Source organism: Helianthus annuus, chromosome 14 (genome assembly GCF_002127325.2).
Source record: "Helianthus annuus cultivar XRQ/B chromosome 14, HanXRQr2.0-SUNRISE, whole genome shotgun sequence".
Lineage (NCBI taxonomy): Eukaryota > Viridiplantae > Streptophyta > Magnoliopsida > Asterales > Asteraceae > Helianthus > Helianthus annuus.
Window position 1 is genome coordinate 118,278,791 of NC_035446.2, and position 13,315 is coordinate 118,292,105.

The following is a 13,315-nucleotide window of genomic DNA, read 5'->3' on the forward strand; positions in this document are numbered from 1 at the left end:
AAGAAAAATGCGGAAACGAAAATCAATGACAGATTGAACCAGAAATATTGATTGTGTTGGTTGAACAATATAACATTAGTTTGGTAGTTGTCTGTAATATTTTGTGCTGGTTTAACAATTAATATGGTGCTGGTTTAACAATTACATTGTACTGCTTTAACAGTTATATTAGGAGTTAATTTTATGCTGGTTTCACTATGACAATATGTGATGGTTTTACAATTAATATTGTGCTGGTTTCACTATGACAATATGTGATGGTTTCATAGAAGAAGTTTAAAATTGTGCTGGTTTTATAATTGTGCTGGTTTTAAAGAACAAAGTTTAATTATAAAACCAACACAATTTTATACTTCTTCTATGAAATTGTGCTGGTTTTATAATTGTGCTGGTTTCAACCAGCACATTTTAAACAGTATATTGAATGTTGAAAAATCAACAAAAACTAATAATGTGCTGGTTGAATGAAAAAAATAACAAATCCAAATATCATAGAAGAAGTTTAAAAATGTGTTGGTTTCATACAATTAATATTGTGCTGGTTTCCAACACACACGACTAACTGCTCTTCTGGGAATCAGCAACAGTAGTCTTCATCTTACAAGTCCGACTATTATGTCCATGACCTCCACATATCAAACAACTTCTAGTTTTAGTTTTCTTTGATATTCTTGAAGATGATACCTCACGAAAAGACTTTAAGCGTTTGTTTGAACCACACCCCTTGTTTCTTATACCACTAGGTGGAAGAATGGTAGCAGAAGACGATGAACATGGCTGATCAGCATGAAGAATATTAGCTAATCTTGCATTCTTGTCAAATGATTCTGCAGGAAGGTCAGCAGAATCAACCTTCAACTTCGACTCGATCACTTGGTCTCTATACGACGATAACAGGTCAAATATTTGTAACAAGACGGTTAACAATATGTTCAGTTGCAGTCATTATCTCACGCACAATGCTGGAAGCACGTTCAACTTGATTACCAGCAGCATTTTGATCAAAACTCGAAACTTTTGTCTTTTTTGGAACAACATCTCTTGTCCAACGCCCCATAACATATTTTTTAGGGAACTCCTTTATACCACAAAGACGAAGAACACAAAAGGCATGCCTACATAGCAAACCATACTGCTCATATCGGTTGCAGCTGCATTTAATTACCATATCCTTAGGAGTAAAAAGAACCTACACAAATAACAAATGCTTATATTGTGCTAGTTTATAACAAAAGTGTGCTGGTTTATATATGTAAAATTCTAATTGTAAATATAAATCACTGTGCTACTTAAAATGTATTGTAAAAAGCAGAACATGTTTGTGCTACTAAAGGTATAAATAAATACCTCATGAAGGCCAGGAAGATTGACCTGTAGAATATAAAACTTAATTGAATCACCAACTTCTTCTTCACGCCTGCACATACAATTCTTGCAAGCAAGTCGAATTTCTTCTTGAACATCAAAAAATATCCCCCGAGTATAAATCTTTGCAGCTTCCAGTTCCAATTCATAATTGGTTTTCATGCGAGGTTGTGTGTATCTGGTATCATGATCACGTTTGCTGCGCTTAAACCTCTGAGATTCCATTGCAGTATCAAAATGGCTCAAAAACTCAACTAATGACAATTTTGTGTTGGTTAATTGACCAAAAAAATGATTTTCACTCTCAGACCTAGATGTTGTACGCATAAGACCGGACATATGTTCATGACGATAGTATGCAGGAATCCAATCTGATCTCAGGTTGTACATATCAGACAGCCAGCTGTTACTAGTAAGGTTGTACTTAATCATTAAATCACACCATTGTGTCTCAAACTGTGCTGGTTCAAGAGCATCAGTCCATACAACATCACATATATCTTCTTTAAAAACCTCATCTTGTGATAGCTCAGTACCAACCTATAACAAAAAAAAATAATTAGTATATTAAAACAGCAAACAAACCCTAAAATGTGCTGGTTTATATGTTAAAGTGTGCTAGTTGATGTATAAACTTAAACTATGATGCTTAAACTGTGATGGTTTAAAGAAAGTGTGCTGGTTTAATAGTGTGCTGAATTATATGCCAAAGTGTGCTGGTTTATATGCTAAAGTGTGCTGGTTTAAATGGATTGTTTAAAGTGTGCTGGTTTATATGCTAAAAGTGTGCTGGTTTAAGAAAGTTACCTTTTCAGAAACTTTGATCATTATATGCCACATACACAAACGATGTCTGGTATCTGGGAAAACATCTCGGATGGCAATTTTCATTGCAGCGTCCTGATCAGTCACAACCACCTTAGGTGCAACACCAAAAGCCTTCAAAAAACTTTGAAGAAGCCATTTATATGATTCAGCAGTTTCAGATGCTAACAAAGAACCAGCAAACGTGACATTGTGATGATGATTATCGATTCCAGTGAACGGAACAAATACCAAGTCATACCTAAAAATTGAATTGATTATATTACAACTGCTTGCTGAATTGTGCTAGTTTAATAAAAATATGAATAAATGATCTACAAAAAGTGAATAAAATACCTGTTCGTACGGAACGTAGCATCAAAAGACATAACATCCCCAAAGACCTCATAATTCAGTTTCATTTCTTCATCAGCCCAAAATAATCCAGCAAGAGCACCTTTTTCATCACAATAAAATTCACAAGAAAAATTCGGCAAATACAGCTTCTTCTTCATAAGACGTTGGACAGCCATATCCACATCAAACTCTCCAATGAACAAATTAATATCTCTTTTAAAATTTTTACAATCAGTAGACGTCACTCCAACCTTATCAAATCCACCACGAATCTTTCTCATAAGGTTGAATGCCCTAACTGGACCAATATTCATCTCAGAAAAATCAGAAAGCAGTTGCTCTTCAGTGAATGTCAACTTTCTAGACGAAGCTAAAAGATGATAATCCTCTTCATCAACAAAAGAATGATTATGCTCCTCAAATACATGAGAAATTCTATAAGTATTTTTTGGAGTTAAAGACAAACGGATGTGTGCCTTACATCCGGTACGTTTAGAAGGTCTCCTCCTTCGGTCATTTAACTTTTTATCAGCACCAACACTATCATTTACCGTGTCAACAGCACAGGATGTCGCTGAACCCTCTTTCGCACAAACAAAGTACTTTCTAATCACAACACCATTTTTTGAAGATTGAGTATGCTTTCGACCCTCAAACCCAGATAACTTAGCATACTTCTTATAGAAATTAAAGGCAGAATCAATTGACTGGAAATGCATACCAACTACAGGTTTGGAAGAATCTGGAACAATAGGAGTATAATACTGATTACCAGTAGTTGGACAGATACGAACTCCTGAACAAATCAAAAAACCAGAACAAATAAAAGATATCAGCACAAACTTTACAATAAACTAGCACAAAAAACAAGCACAACTTTACCAGACAAACTAGCACAAAATAAAGATATCAGCACAACCTTACAAACCTACACTTTAAAATATGATGTAATATAAAAAAACCAGCACAACTTCAAAAAACAAGCACAACTTCAGAACTACACTTTTAAATAAAAACCAGCACAACTTAGATCAAAACTAAAAACCTAAAAAGTAGATGAAATTAAAACTAGAAGGTATTTTACCATCGACAGTAGTAGACATCATTAAAATAGAGGAGGATAAATCAGCAAATCAATGAATGAACAGAGGAGCTAGGGTTCCACCAAATCGATGAAAACGATGAACGATTCAGCAGGATTGATCTCAATCTCGCAGGTACCGGCAAATCGATGAAAACGATCAACGATTCAGCAGGATTGAGATTGAGATTTGCGATTGATTTAGATGAAAACGATCTCGATGAAATTGGTCAGATGATGAAGCTCAATGAATGAATGAAGGAATGAAAATCGTGTGATTAAACTAAGTACAGATCTGTTTGAAATTTGCATTTTCCAATATTACCCTTTCATCTAAATTAATGAGATTGCCACATGTAAGCTCAAGATTGCTTCTTAGGAAACTTAGGGAAGATTAAATTCTTAGTTGAACCTCTCCCTATATATATATATATATATATATATATATATATATATATATATATATATATATATATATATATATATATATATATATATATATATATATATATATATATATATATATATATATATATATATATATATATATTTCTTGAAAAATGACCTCTAATTGTCATTTGACCGTTTGAATTTAAAATCAGTGATTCAAAGTCGTCGTGTTCCTATACCCGTGAAACCAACCTACCAAGCCTACCCGCAGGGTGGCAGCGGTGTATCCAAAACGAGTATTTACACGATTAGCGAATCCATGACTCTGTGAGGCGCCCCTCCTCCCTCTAAGATATCTTTGATAAATGATTTTAACCCTAGGTATAACTCTAAATCTCTAGTCATAATCACTCACTAGATCAAACAATTACAAACAAGCAATGAACACACATGTGCTCAAAATGACATATAATAACTAGTCATGATAGGAATGGATGTCAGATAAATGCAAGCACATGTGGTTCGTCGATTAAACGCAAACTATAAATATAAATCTCATCATAAAAATGTGTTGTTATCTATTGCTAGGGTTAGTCTTAAGTCAATAGACTACACTAGCCGGTTATTGACATGAAAACAATAAAGAAAAGGTTTATCTACTATGGTTAAAACATCACTATTTAGTTCTTGATTAAAGATGGCTTACTAATTATTTTGAAAATAAAAATAAAATTGATTGACAAAGCAAAAAGTGGTTAAAGATGCATTGGAAGTACATGTAATATTTTGGTGGGGGATTTTATGTCGGTGGATATAGAAAACCCCAATCAGCATGTGAAAGCGACTGTTCTACAACGCCGCCAAAAATAGGGTCCCGCTCATTCTTCTGCCAGAACAGTGAAAGGCGACACCGCACGGAATTGGAAGCACAAATTTTAAGAGTGGACGATACGGGGACGGCGTGGCCCCGTCCAGCCCGGCGCCGAGGCGGAACACCGCCCCCTAGGCCCGGCCGCATCGGGAACAGCAGGTGATGGACGATGTCGACGGCCCCACGTTTCAATAAAATAGCCGTTACAACGGCTTTAATTAGTTAAATTTTAAATTTTAAATTTTAAATCCTCTTTTTCTATATAATTACCCCTCTTTCATCATTTTTTCTACTTTCAACCCAAAACACTCTCATTTTTATACCTATCTTTTATAAAAAAATATCTATTCATCCATAATGCAATCTAATTCTTGGTGGTCCTCGTCTTCGGAGGAAGGGGAGATGTTTTAACTTTTACGCAAACGTTGTGCTAAGGGCGACGAAGATTATTATGGAAGAGGAAGAGGAAGAAGTATTGTCTGAAATACAAACCAGGCAACAACGGATTAACAGAAACCGCGAAGGTTTATCATTAATAATTTTTTTATCTGTATTCGTTCTTTCTTGATATTTATATTTTTTTTACGACAGGAGTGCACGAGAAATTGGTGAACGATTATTTTTCGGATGCACCCTTTACAATGCCGAGATTTTCAGACGTAGGTTCCGAATGAGTCGCCGGTTATTCACACGGATTGCTGATGATTTGACGGGGTTCGACCCGTTTTTCACGCAACGATACGATGCTCGTGGCGCACAAGGGTTCACCACGTTACAAATGGCGCACAACGATAGGATTCGCCAACTGGCGTACGGGACAGTGGCCGACGCTTTGGACGAGTACTTACAGATGTCGGAAAGAACTACGCGGGAATGTATGTATCGGTTTTGCGAAAATGTGGTGAAACTGTATAGCAAAAAATATTTGCGAAAACCAAACACGTATGATGTGCAATAGTTGTACCAAGCTCATGAAGCACGGCATGGGTTTCCAGGAATGCTCGGTAGCATTGATTGTATGCATTAGGCGTGGCATAACTGCCCGAATGGGTGGCGAGGCCAATATACGCGAGGCGATCATGGCCATCCAACGTTAATAATAGAGGTCGTGGCATCACAAGATTTGTGGATCTGGCATGCTTTCTTTGGTCTTCCCGGTTCACTTAACGACCTTAACGTGCTATACCAATCCGCGATCTTCAGCGACGTCGTAAATGGAACCAGTCCGGACACTAGCTTTTTTGTTTCTGGAGTTGAATATAGGAGCGGTTATTATCTTGCTGACAGAATATATCCGTCTTACTCTACAATTGTCAAAACTATTCCATACCCGGAGGACGAAAAAAGAAAAAAATTCGCCAAGCGTCAAGAAGCGGCAAGAAAAGACATCGAACGTTGTTTTGGTGTTCTACAAAGAAAATGGCAAATCATTCAACAATCAGCACGTGCGTTCACACCGAAGAGGTTGCGCCTTTGTATGTACGCTTGCATTTTGCTCCATAACATGATTATTGAACACGAATGTCGGGTGATTTGTGAGTATAATGAGAATCCATCTATCGGGAATACTGTCCTAGTAGATCCGGCGCAACAGGATTTAAAGTCGTTCTCGCTAACCAACGTTTTCATGCATGCAAATCTTCAAGCCGATTTGGTAGAACATATATGGAACAACGCAAACGGAGGGGACGGTGACGAAGACGATAACGAGTAGTATTTATGTTTGTGTGTTTTTTTAAATCTAGTCTTTTCTATAAATTTTAGGTCATCATCATCATCATCATCATCATCATCATCATCATACTCAGTAAATCCCACCAATAGCAAAGCTAAGGTAGGGTCTCAGGAGGGTAGATGTAGACAGCCTTACCTCTACCCCGTAGGAATAGAGAGGCTGCTTCCAGTGAGACCCCCGACTCGATTGTAGTTTTGTATCAAGTCTTGGACCTAAGGCACATAACAATCGGGACATAGACCAATTGGTGCATGTGCCCTCGTGTCTTTCAACTATTAACGCTACCACATGATGCATGATTAACCATCCACCGCTTTTAACGTTATTTTCACGAAACTAGTAAAATAACGTTAAAGTTAGTACCATTTCACTTTTGCCCCCCGAGTGCCCACACATATACACATTATATGTGCACACCGCAAGTGGGGCATTATAAATTTTAGGTAGTGTAATTTTTTTAGGTTATGTAATTTTTATTTATGTTATGTAATGGATTTAATTATCTTCTTTTATGTCTTATTTATTTAATTTTTGAATTGTTTTTATAAAGTTAAGCAAATAAAAAAGTTAAACAATAAAAAATAAATAGTGTGGGGCCCCATCCTCCACCCCCTTAAAATTGCTTGGATGACCATCCCATATGGGATGGGGATGTGGTGTCCTACGTGGCGACCCATCCCCTTGGGGATGACCTTCCCCATACCTTCCAGTCAAGAAGGATGATATCCGTCAATGATGTACTGGTGGAGCCGTTAGGAAAAAGGCTTGATGTTCCTCGTGACCCAGGTTTAACTCTCACCCTTTCCATTATTTTCTGCGGCATTCAGGTGAAGGGTGAATACGGGTGGCGCCGGTTCGTCTTGGATGAGAGGCAAGGTTTTACCGATTATTCCACTGTCGTTCATTCGGGCGGGTGGAGATCGGGTTTCCACGCATCTAGGAGAGCCAAGGGGCCGGCGACGGTCGGGTATTCGACCTTGGCTACAACGCCCGATGTCACGTTGGCACGCCGTTCCTTCCCGTTCAAAAAAAAAGAAGAATGATATCCAATTTATCATTTTTAAAATTCAGCTACTCTCTTTAAAAAGAAAAATTTATTTGTAAAAGTTTATTGACATATATAATGTCAAATATTTGAGTCTTAACACCTTAGAAAATTGTATTTGGAAAAGCTTACTGACATACATACATATATATATATATATATATATATATATATATATAAGTTTTCCTAAATGATAAGCCAACAAGACTGCTTCTTATGTGTGAGATACAATACTACATTGATTTCGTACCAGGGGCGGTAATTCCAAACAAACCAGCTTATCGAATATCGAATGAATTCAAAAGAATTTGAGGAACTACATAGACAGGTCACATGTAACACCCCGTGTTTTCCAAAAGTCAAAGTCAAGAGTTGACTGTTATTGGAATTAAAGATTAATAAAGATTAATTTTATTTTAGTTTCATTTTGATTTTCATATTATTTGGAGTAAGTGTTGTATAATCAAACTAATCGGCCGATAATCGAACTGTGAATCAACGACCGACTGTGAATGATAGGAAGTAACAATGCAATAAAGCTAGTCAATCAATAATCAAGCTAATCAGATCAATCATCGAACTCAAGTGGGGATAATTTTAATGCTTTTATACGTGTGTGTGTGCCTTACGTGTTACTTGTGCATGCTTACTTTATGTTAAAGTGTGTGGTGAATCAATCAAGAATCGAAGGTGAATCAAACTCAATCGAAATCGAATCCAAGTCGTGGTGTAGGGATACTTGTATGTTAGATATAGTAGTTGAGACTAAAAGTAATTTGATTAGGAACTCTATCATTCTCAAATCATCGCTCATCAAAGTCGAAATATCAAAAATCGTCGCGAAACACTCGAAACCAGGCAAGCCGATCGAACAGGGCAACCTGATCGAACAGGCAACCTGATCGAACAGGCTAGCCGATCGAACAGGCTGTTCGATCGGACAGCTGCTCGATCAGGGATGCTGTTCGATCAGCTGACCCTTTCCTCTTTTGGAAGCCTATAAATAGGGCTGTCCTTGTCAAGCTTTCCACTTTTGGAAAAGCTCTGACCGACCAGCCTCTTCTTCTCACTAAATCTCAGATTTCTCTCAAACCGGTAAGTATTTTGCTCTAATCCTTGTACGTTTTTGTTCATTAATCGATTCTACATCTTTCTATCCTTCAAAACTTGGATTTCATCCATGAAATCACCAAGATCTAGGTGTTCTTGGGTGATGTCATCATGTGTTCTTCAAGAACACTAAGTTTTGACATCATTCCACCATGAATAGCTTAGATCTAACCGATTTCCACATAAATAACCTAAAATCTACCAAAGATCTTAACATTTCACGGTGGGAAAAGATTGGAAGATGGGTTTTCATCTATCTTTCAACTCTTTTACACTCAAAACGGTGAAAACGAAGCTTGAACCGATTTATAAACCATTCTAAACAAACACATGGTTCAAGATTCGGGTTCTACCGAGAGATATACCGATTCGGGTTAAACGTTAAACTTAGGCTCCAAACCGTCTCCGACCGAGTTTGGGTGATTCCTGCTCGAGTCAGTAGACTAAGTGGGGACTTCAGTTTTGTGGTTCAACTCGTAGTCAAAATATCTCTAAAACATCAACAACTAACGGGAATAACCAAGTGTTAAGTGATAGGTTAACCAAATCGAGAAGCTGGCCGAACGGCTAGGCTGTTCGATCGAACAGCCCAACCGAACGACTATGCCAACCGATCGACTAGGCTAACCGATCGACTAGCACTTAGTCCCACAAACTCACAAAGTGTAGTATTGACGAGGTACTGTTCGATCGACTACGCCACTCGATTGAACATTACTGTTCGAATCATGAGATACTATACTTCAACACTTAGACTTTTCGAAACATTGGAATGTCACCCGATCGAGCATGCCAACCGATCGAGTGACAATGAAGTGCTAGCCGATCGGTTGGGCTAACCGATCGAACAGCTGTTCGATCGGCCAACTTGAAAGGTAAAGCTGCAAGAACTTCAAAAGTTCAAACCATCATACACAAACACATCCTTCACATCAAAGGAAGAAACAATCCACTTGAAAGAACCAGCCGATCGAGCCAGCCGGCCGATCGAATGGATGTTCGAACGGACTTTCAAACCAATCGAACAGCCCACTCGATCGAACTGCCGTCCGATCGAATGGCCTACTCGATCCAAGTACATTGTTTACGTTTCCGCGTTACTCATCGTTGTGTATTCGAACTATTCAGGCTAACCTATTCTCAGTGCTCCTTTCAATCCACAACCAACCACTGTGAGTATACTCGATCCCTTTTTGCCTTCAGCACTTTTGGGTGTTACATACGTAATCTATCAAATTCACAAACAACACAAACTATTTGAACGCTAACCTACTTGCATGTATTACTTGTCTAAATGATTGCTGTTTATTATGTTTACACGTGGAGTGCTATCTACCTGCTTTAGCAACGTAGTACTATAGTTTGGACTCAGCACCCGTTCACACGGGGGTTGCTAAGGACAATTACTTGCATGGATTACGGTGGTAATCATGTATTGCGAACTGTCTCGGACAGTCAACTCGAAGTCGTTGGTATCGATGGTCCCATGTTGATAATTTACATGCATCGTTTGCCCTTGTGTACGTGCTTGGTTATGCGTAAACTTTTCGAACTTTATATGCTATATCAAACTTGTGTACTCACCTTTACATTATATGTATTGACTTTTATTTTAACGTATGTGACAGGTGTTTAAGCTACTAGCGTGCTAGGGAAGCGAGGCAATAATAAGCTTCTAGGAGCCTGTGACCTTAGGACAGTGTCCACATACCTGCTCCAGGGCCATAATTATCTGTAGATCTTGTACTGGCACCTGTAGTCAGTAAGATCCACAGTTAGCCGTCTAGAAGTCTTAAAACAATATTTGAATTTGGTCTGTAATAATTAAGATTTGAGTTGTCGGAACAGTTCCCATATTGTTTAGTTGATTTCTATGATAACTTGTTATTATTTGGGACACAGTATGGGACGTGTTATATAACTGAATTGTATGATAGTTGTTGTGGAAACTTCTGAACAATCTGTTTCGCTCAGTGCCGCGCCCCGATGATTCCGCCATCGGTTGGGGTGTGACAGATTGGTATCAGAGCCATAACTATAGGGAATTAGGTTAGACACGATCTAGTCCGGATCGCTGTCTTAGAGACCTAGACTATAGTTAGGAACCAAGAGACCAAGTTTATGTGCTTATTTTATGTTGTTTCCTTCTATTCTATCATTACATCCGAACTCCGAGCCAAATTTTGTAGTTTGGACGGGATTAGGAGTAAAACCCGCGAATTCCTGCCTAAATTACAAATTTTGCCAATTATTTTGTGCGATTTTCTATCAACAAACGGGGGAGAATTATACCAAATTAGGGCTGAAACCCGTAATTTGATGAAAACTTTCCTCTAAAATTTTCTTAAAACAAGGAAGAAATTGCTGAGCTAGGGGTGAAACCCTAACCTTGGCAGTTATTCCAACTTTATTTTATCTCGCCAAGGCAATTGACGGACTCCAACGACCTGAACTCACGAGTATGGCCTAGAATGCGCATGCATAATGCCCAAGAATCGAGGCAGAAACATGTTCCCTAGAGCCGAAAGTGACGACAAGTCAACTGTGAATAGTTAAATTGCCATGGTTAGTCGAAGTCTAGTAGCCGCAGACAATCCATTTTCCGATTTTGAGTGTTGCTTGTTGATTTTATATGATTTACCTGTTTACGTGTTTTAAGATTCGTTGATTGCTCCATTTGTTATCAATCTGCGTGACTTTGTTGCTATCCTACCTCGATTCAAACCCCTGTTGATGTGACCTAAGCGAAACCAATATGCTATGCTACGCTACGCCATACTATGCTACTCGATGTGTTGTATGTGACCACTATATTCAAAACTTAGAGGCTGTTAGGAAACTAAGTGTGCTACTGCGTACTGTTAGGAGGAATTGCGTGACATTAATTGCCTCTGTGATAAAATTTCGTACGTGTTTAGGAAGTTAAGTGCTCTATTTGCTTAATTGCTGATGTGCTCTAATTGCTTCTGTGCTTATGTGCCTCTATGATTATGTGCTTATGTGTTTATATGTGTTACGTGACGTGAGATGCGACGTGATTCTAAGCTTTAGTAAACTAAGACGTGCGAGGTTCGAATTTGTTGTGTTGAGCCCTATGGCGATGTCTATTGCAGACCATGTCGTCATCATCAAGAACTCGCCAAAACCTTTCCCGTCAGGAAAAGAGAGACCGACGTCTCGCCAAGCTCATCTCGAGGTCTGTAGCGAAAGCTGTCAGCGAGGTGTACGAAAACACCAGCAAGTCGTCGGAAGAATCCCGAACCCTCACTGAATCCAGCAAAGCTCCGTTCAGTTTCAAGCAATTTAAGGCATGTGGACCGAAGGAGTTCACCGGTGAAGAGGGCCCTACAGGCTTATTTCACTGGTTTGACTCTGTGGAAGTTACCCTTCGTCAAAGCGGATGCCCGGATCATCTTCGAACTCTCAATGCTACCGGTGTCTTCCAGTCGCGGGCATTGGACTGGTGGACAGCCGAAAGGAATAAGCGCGGGAACGACGCTGCCTACGAGCTGACGTGGGAGGAACTGAAGGCTATCATGCTGGACGAGTTCTGTCCTCCCCACGAACGCCAAAAGTTGGAGGATGAGTTCTGGACCATCAAGCAGAAGGAGGGCGACAACGCTGGTCTCACCGCCCGTTTCAAACAACTGAGCATCATCTGTCCAGACCAGGTCAAGACTCCCGAGATGACCATCAAGAAATACATCCGTGCTCTTCCGGATTGTGTTGCAGATTTTGTGTTCGCCGCCAAACCCGCATCAATCGAGGAAACCTACCTACTCGCTGCCGAGATTAATGACAAGCGAGTTAAGGCTGGTGTCTGGGATAAGCCATCCAAGTCGTTGCATCAAGTTACTGCCGCATCAACCGACAACCCTACTGTCCAAGCCTCCAAGTCCTCGAGAAGAAGAAAGAAGAACAAGAGTTGCGCCGCCGCAACCAATGCTGCTCCTCTTCAGTCAGTACCGCCACAACAGCAACAACCACAGCGCACTGCGCCAGTGATCAATGCGCCGCCGGCTAAGCGTGCGTACACCGGCCCCCACCCACTCTGTGCTACCTGTTCTTATCATCACCCGGTGGGTGTGGCCTGCCGTTACTGTGCCCACTGCAACGTTTACGGGCATTTCACTGCGAATTGCCGCTATGGTCCTCGTCAAACGCAAGCTCAAGCCGCTGTTAACCAAGCCCTGCTACCTGCTCCTCAAGCTCCTCAAGCTGCACAGGCCCCGGCAAACAATGTTCGGACCTGCTTTGCATGTGGTGACCCTAACCACTTCGCAAACCGGTGCCCGAACAGAGTGGTGAAACAAGAAGCTCAACAACCCCAGCAACAACAACAGCAGCCTCAACAACAAGCCGCTCACGCCAGAACTTTCAACATCAACGCACGCCAGGCTCAAGCTGACAACAACGTGGTCAATGGTACGTTCCTTGTGAATGGTATATATGCATCATGTTTGTTTGATACTGGAGCCGATAACTGCTTTGTGTCAATTGAATTTGAGAAGCTTCTTAGACGTAAGCGCTCTTATCTTTCGTCACCTTTCGAAGTAG

General features: G+C 39.7%; 1 protein-coding gene across 1 annotated transcript; it reads right to left on the reverse strand.

The window, feature by feature from the left end:
* Positions 1-619: 619 nt before the first annotated feature.
* Positions 620-3,844, reverse strand: LOC110909175 (protein FAR1-RELATED SEQUENCE 5-like). The gene is made up of 5 exons (XM_035982803.1): positions 3,611-3,844; positions 2,527-3,322; positions 2,173-2,431; positions 1,348-1,905; positions 620-1,189 (listed from the first exon to the last, which is right to left on the reverse strand). The coding sequence occupies exons 1-5, from the start codon at positions 3,630-3,632 to the stop codon at positions 899-901; spliced, it is 1,926 nt and encodes a 641-aa protein (XP_035838696.1). The 5' UTR covers positions 3,633-3,844; the 3' UTR covers positions 620-898.
* Positions 3,845-13,315: the final 9,471 nt, after the last annotated feature.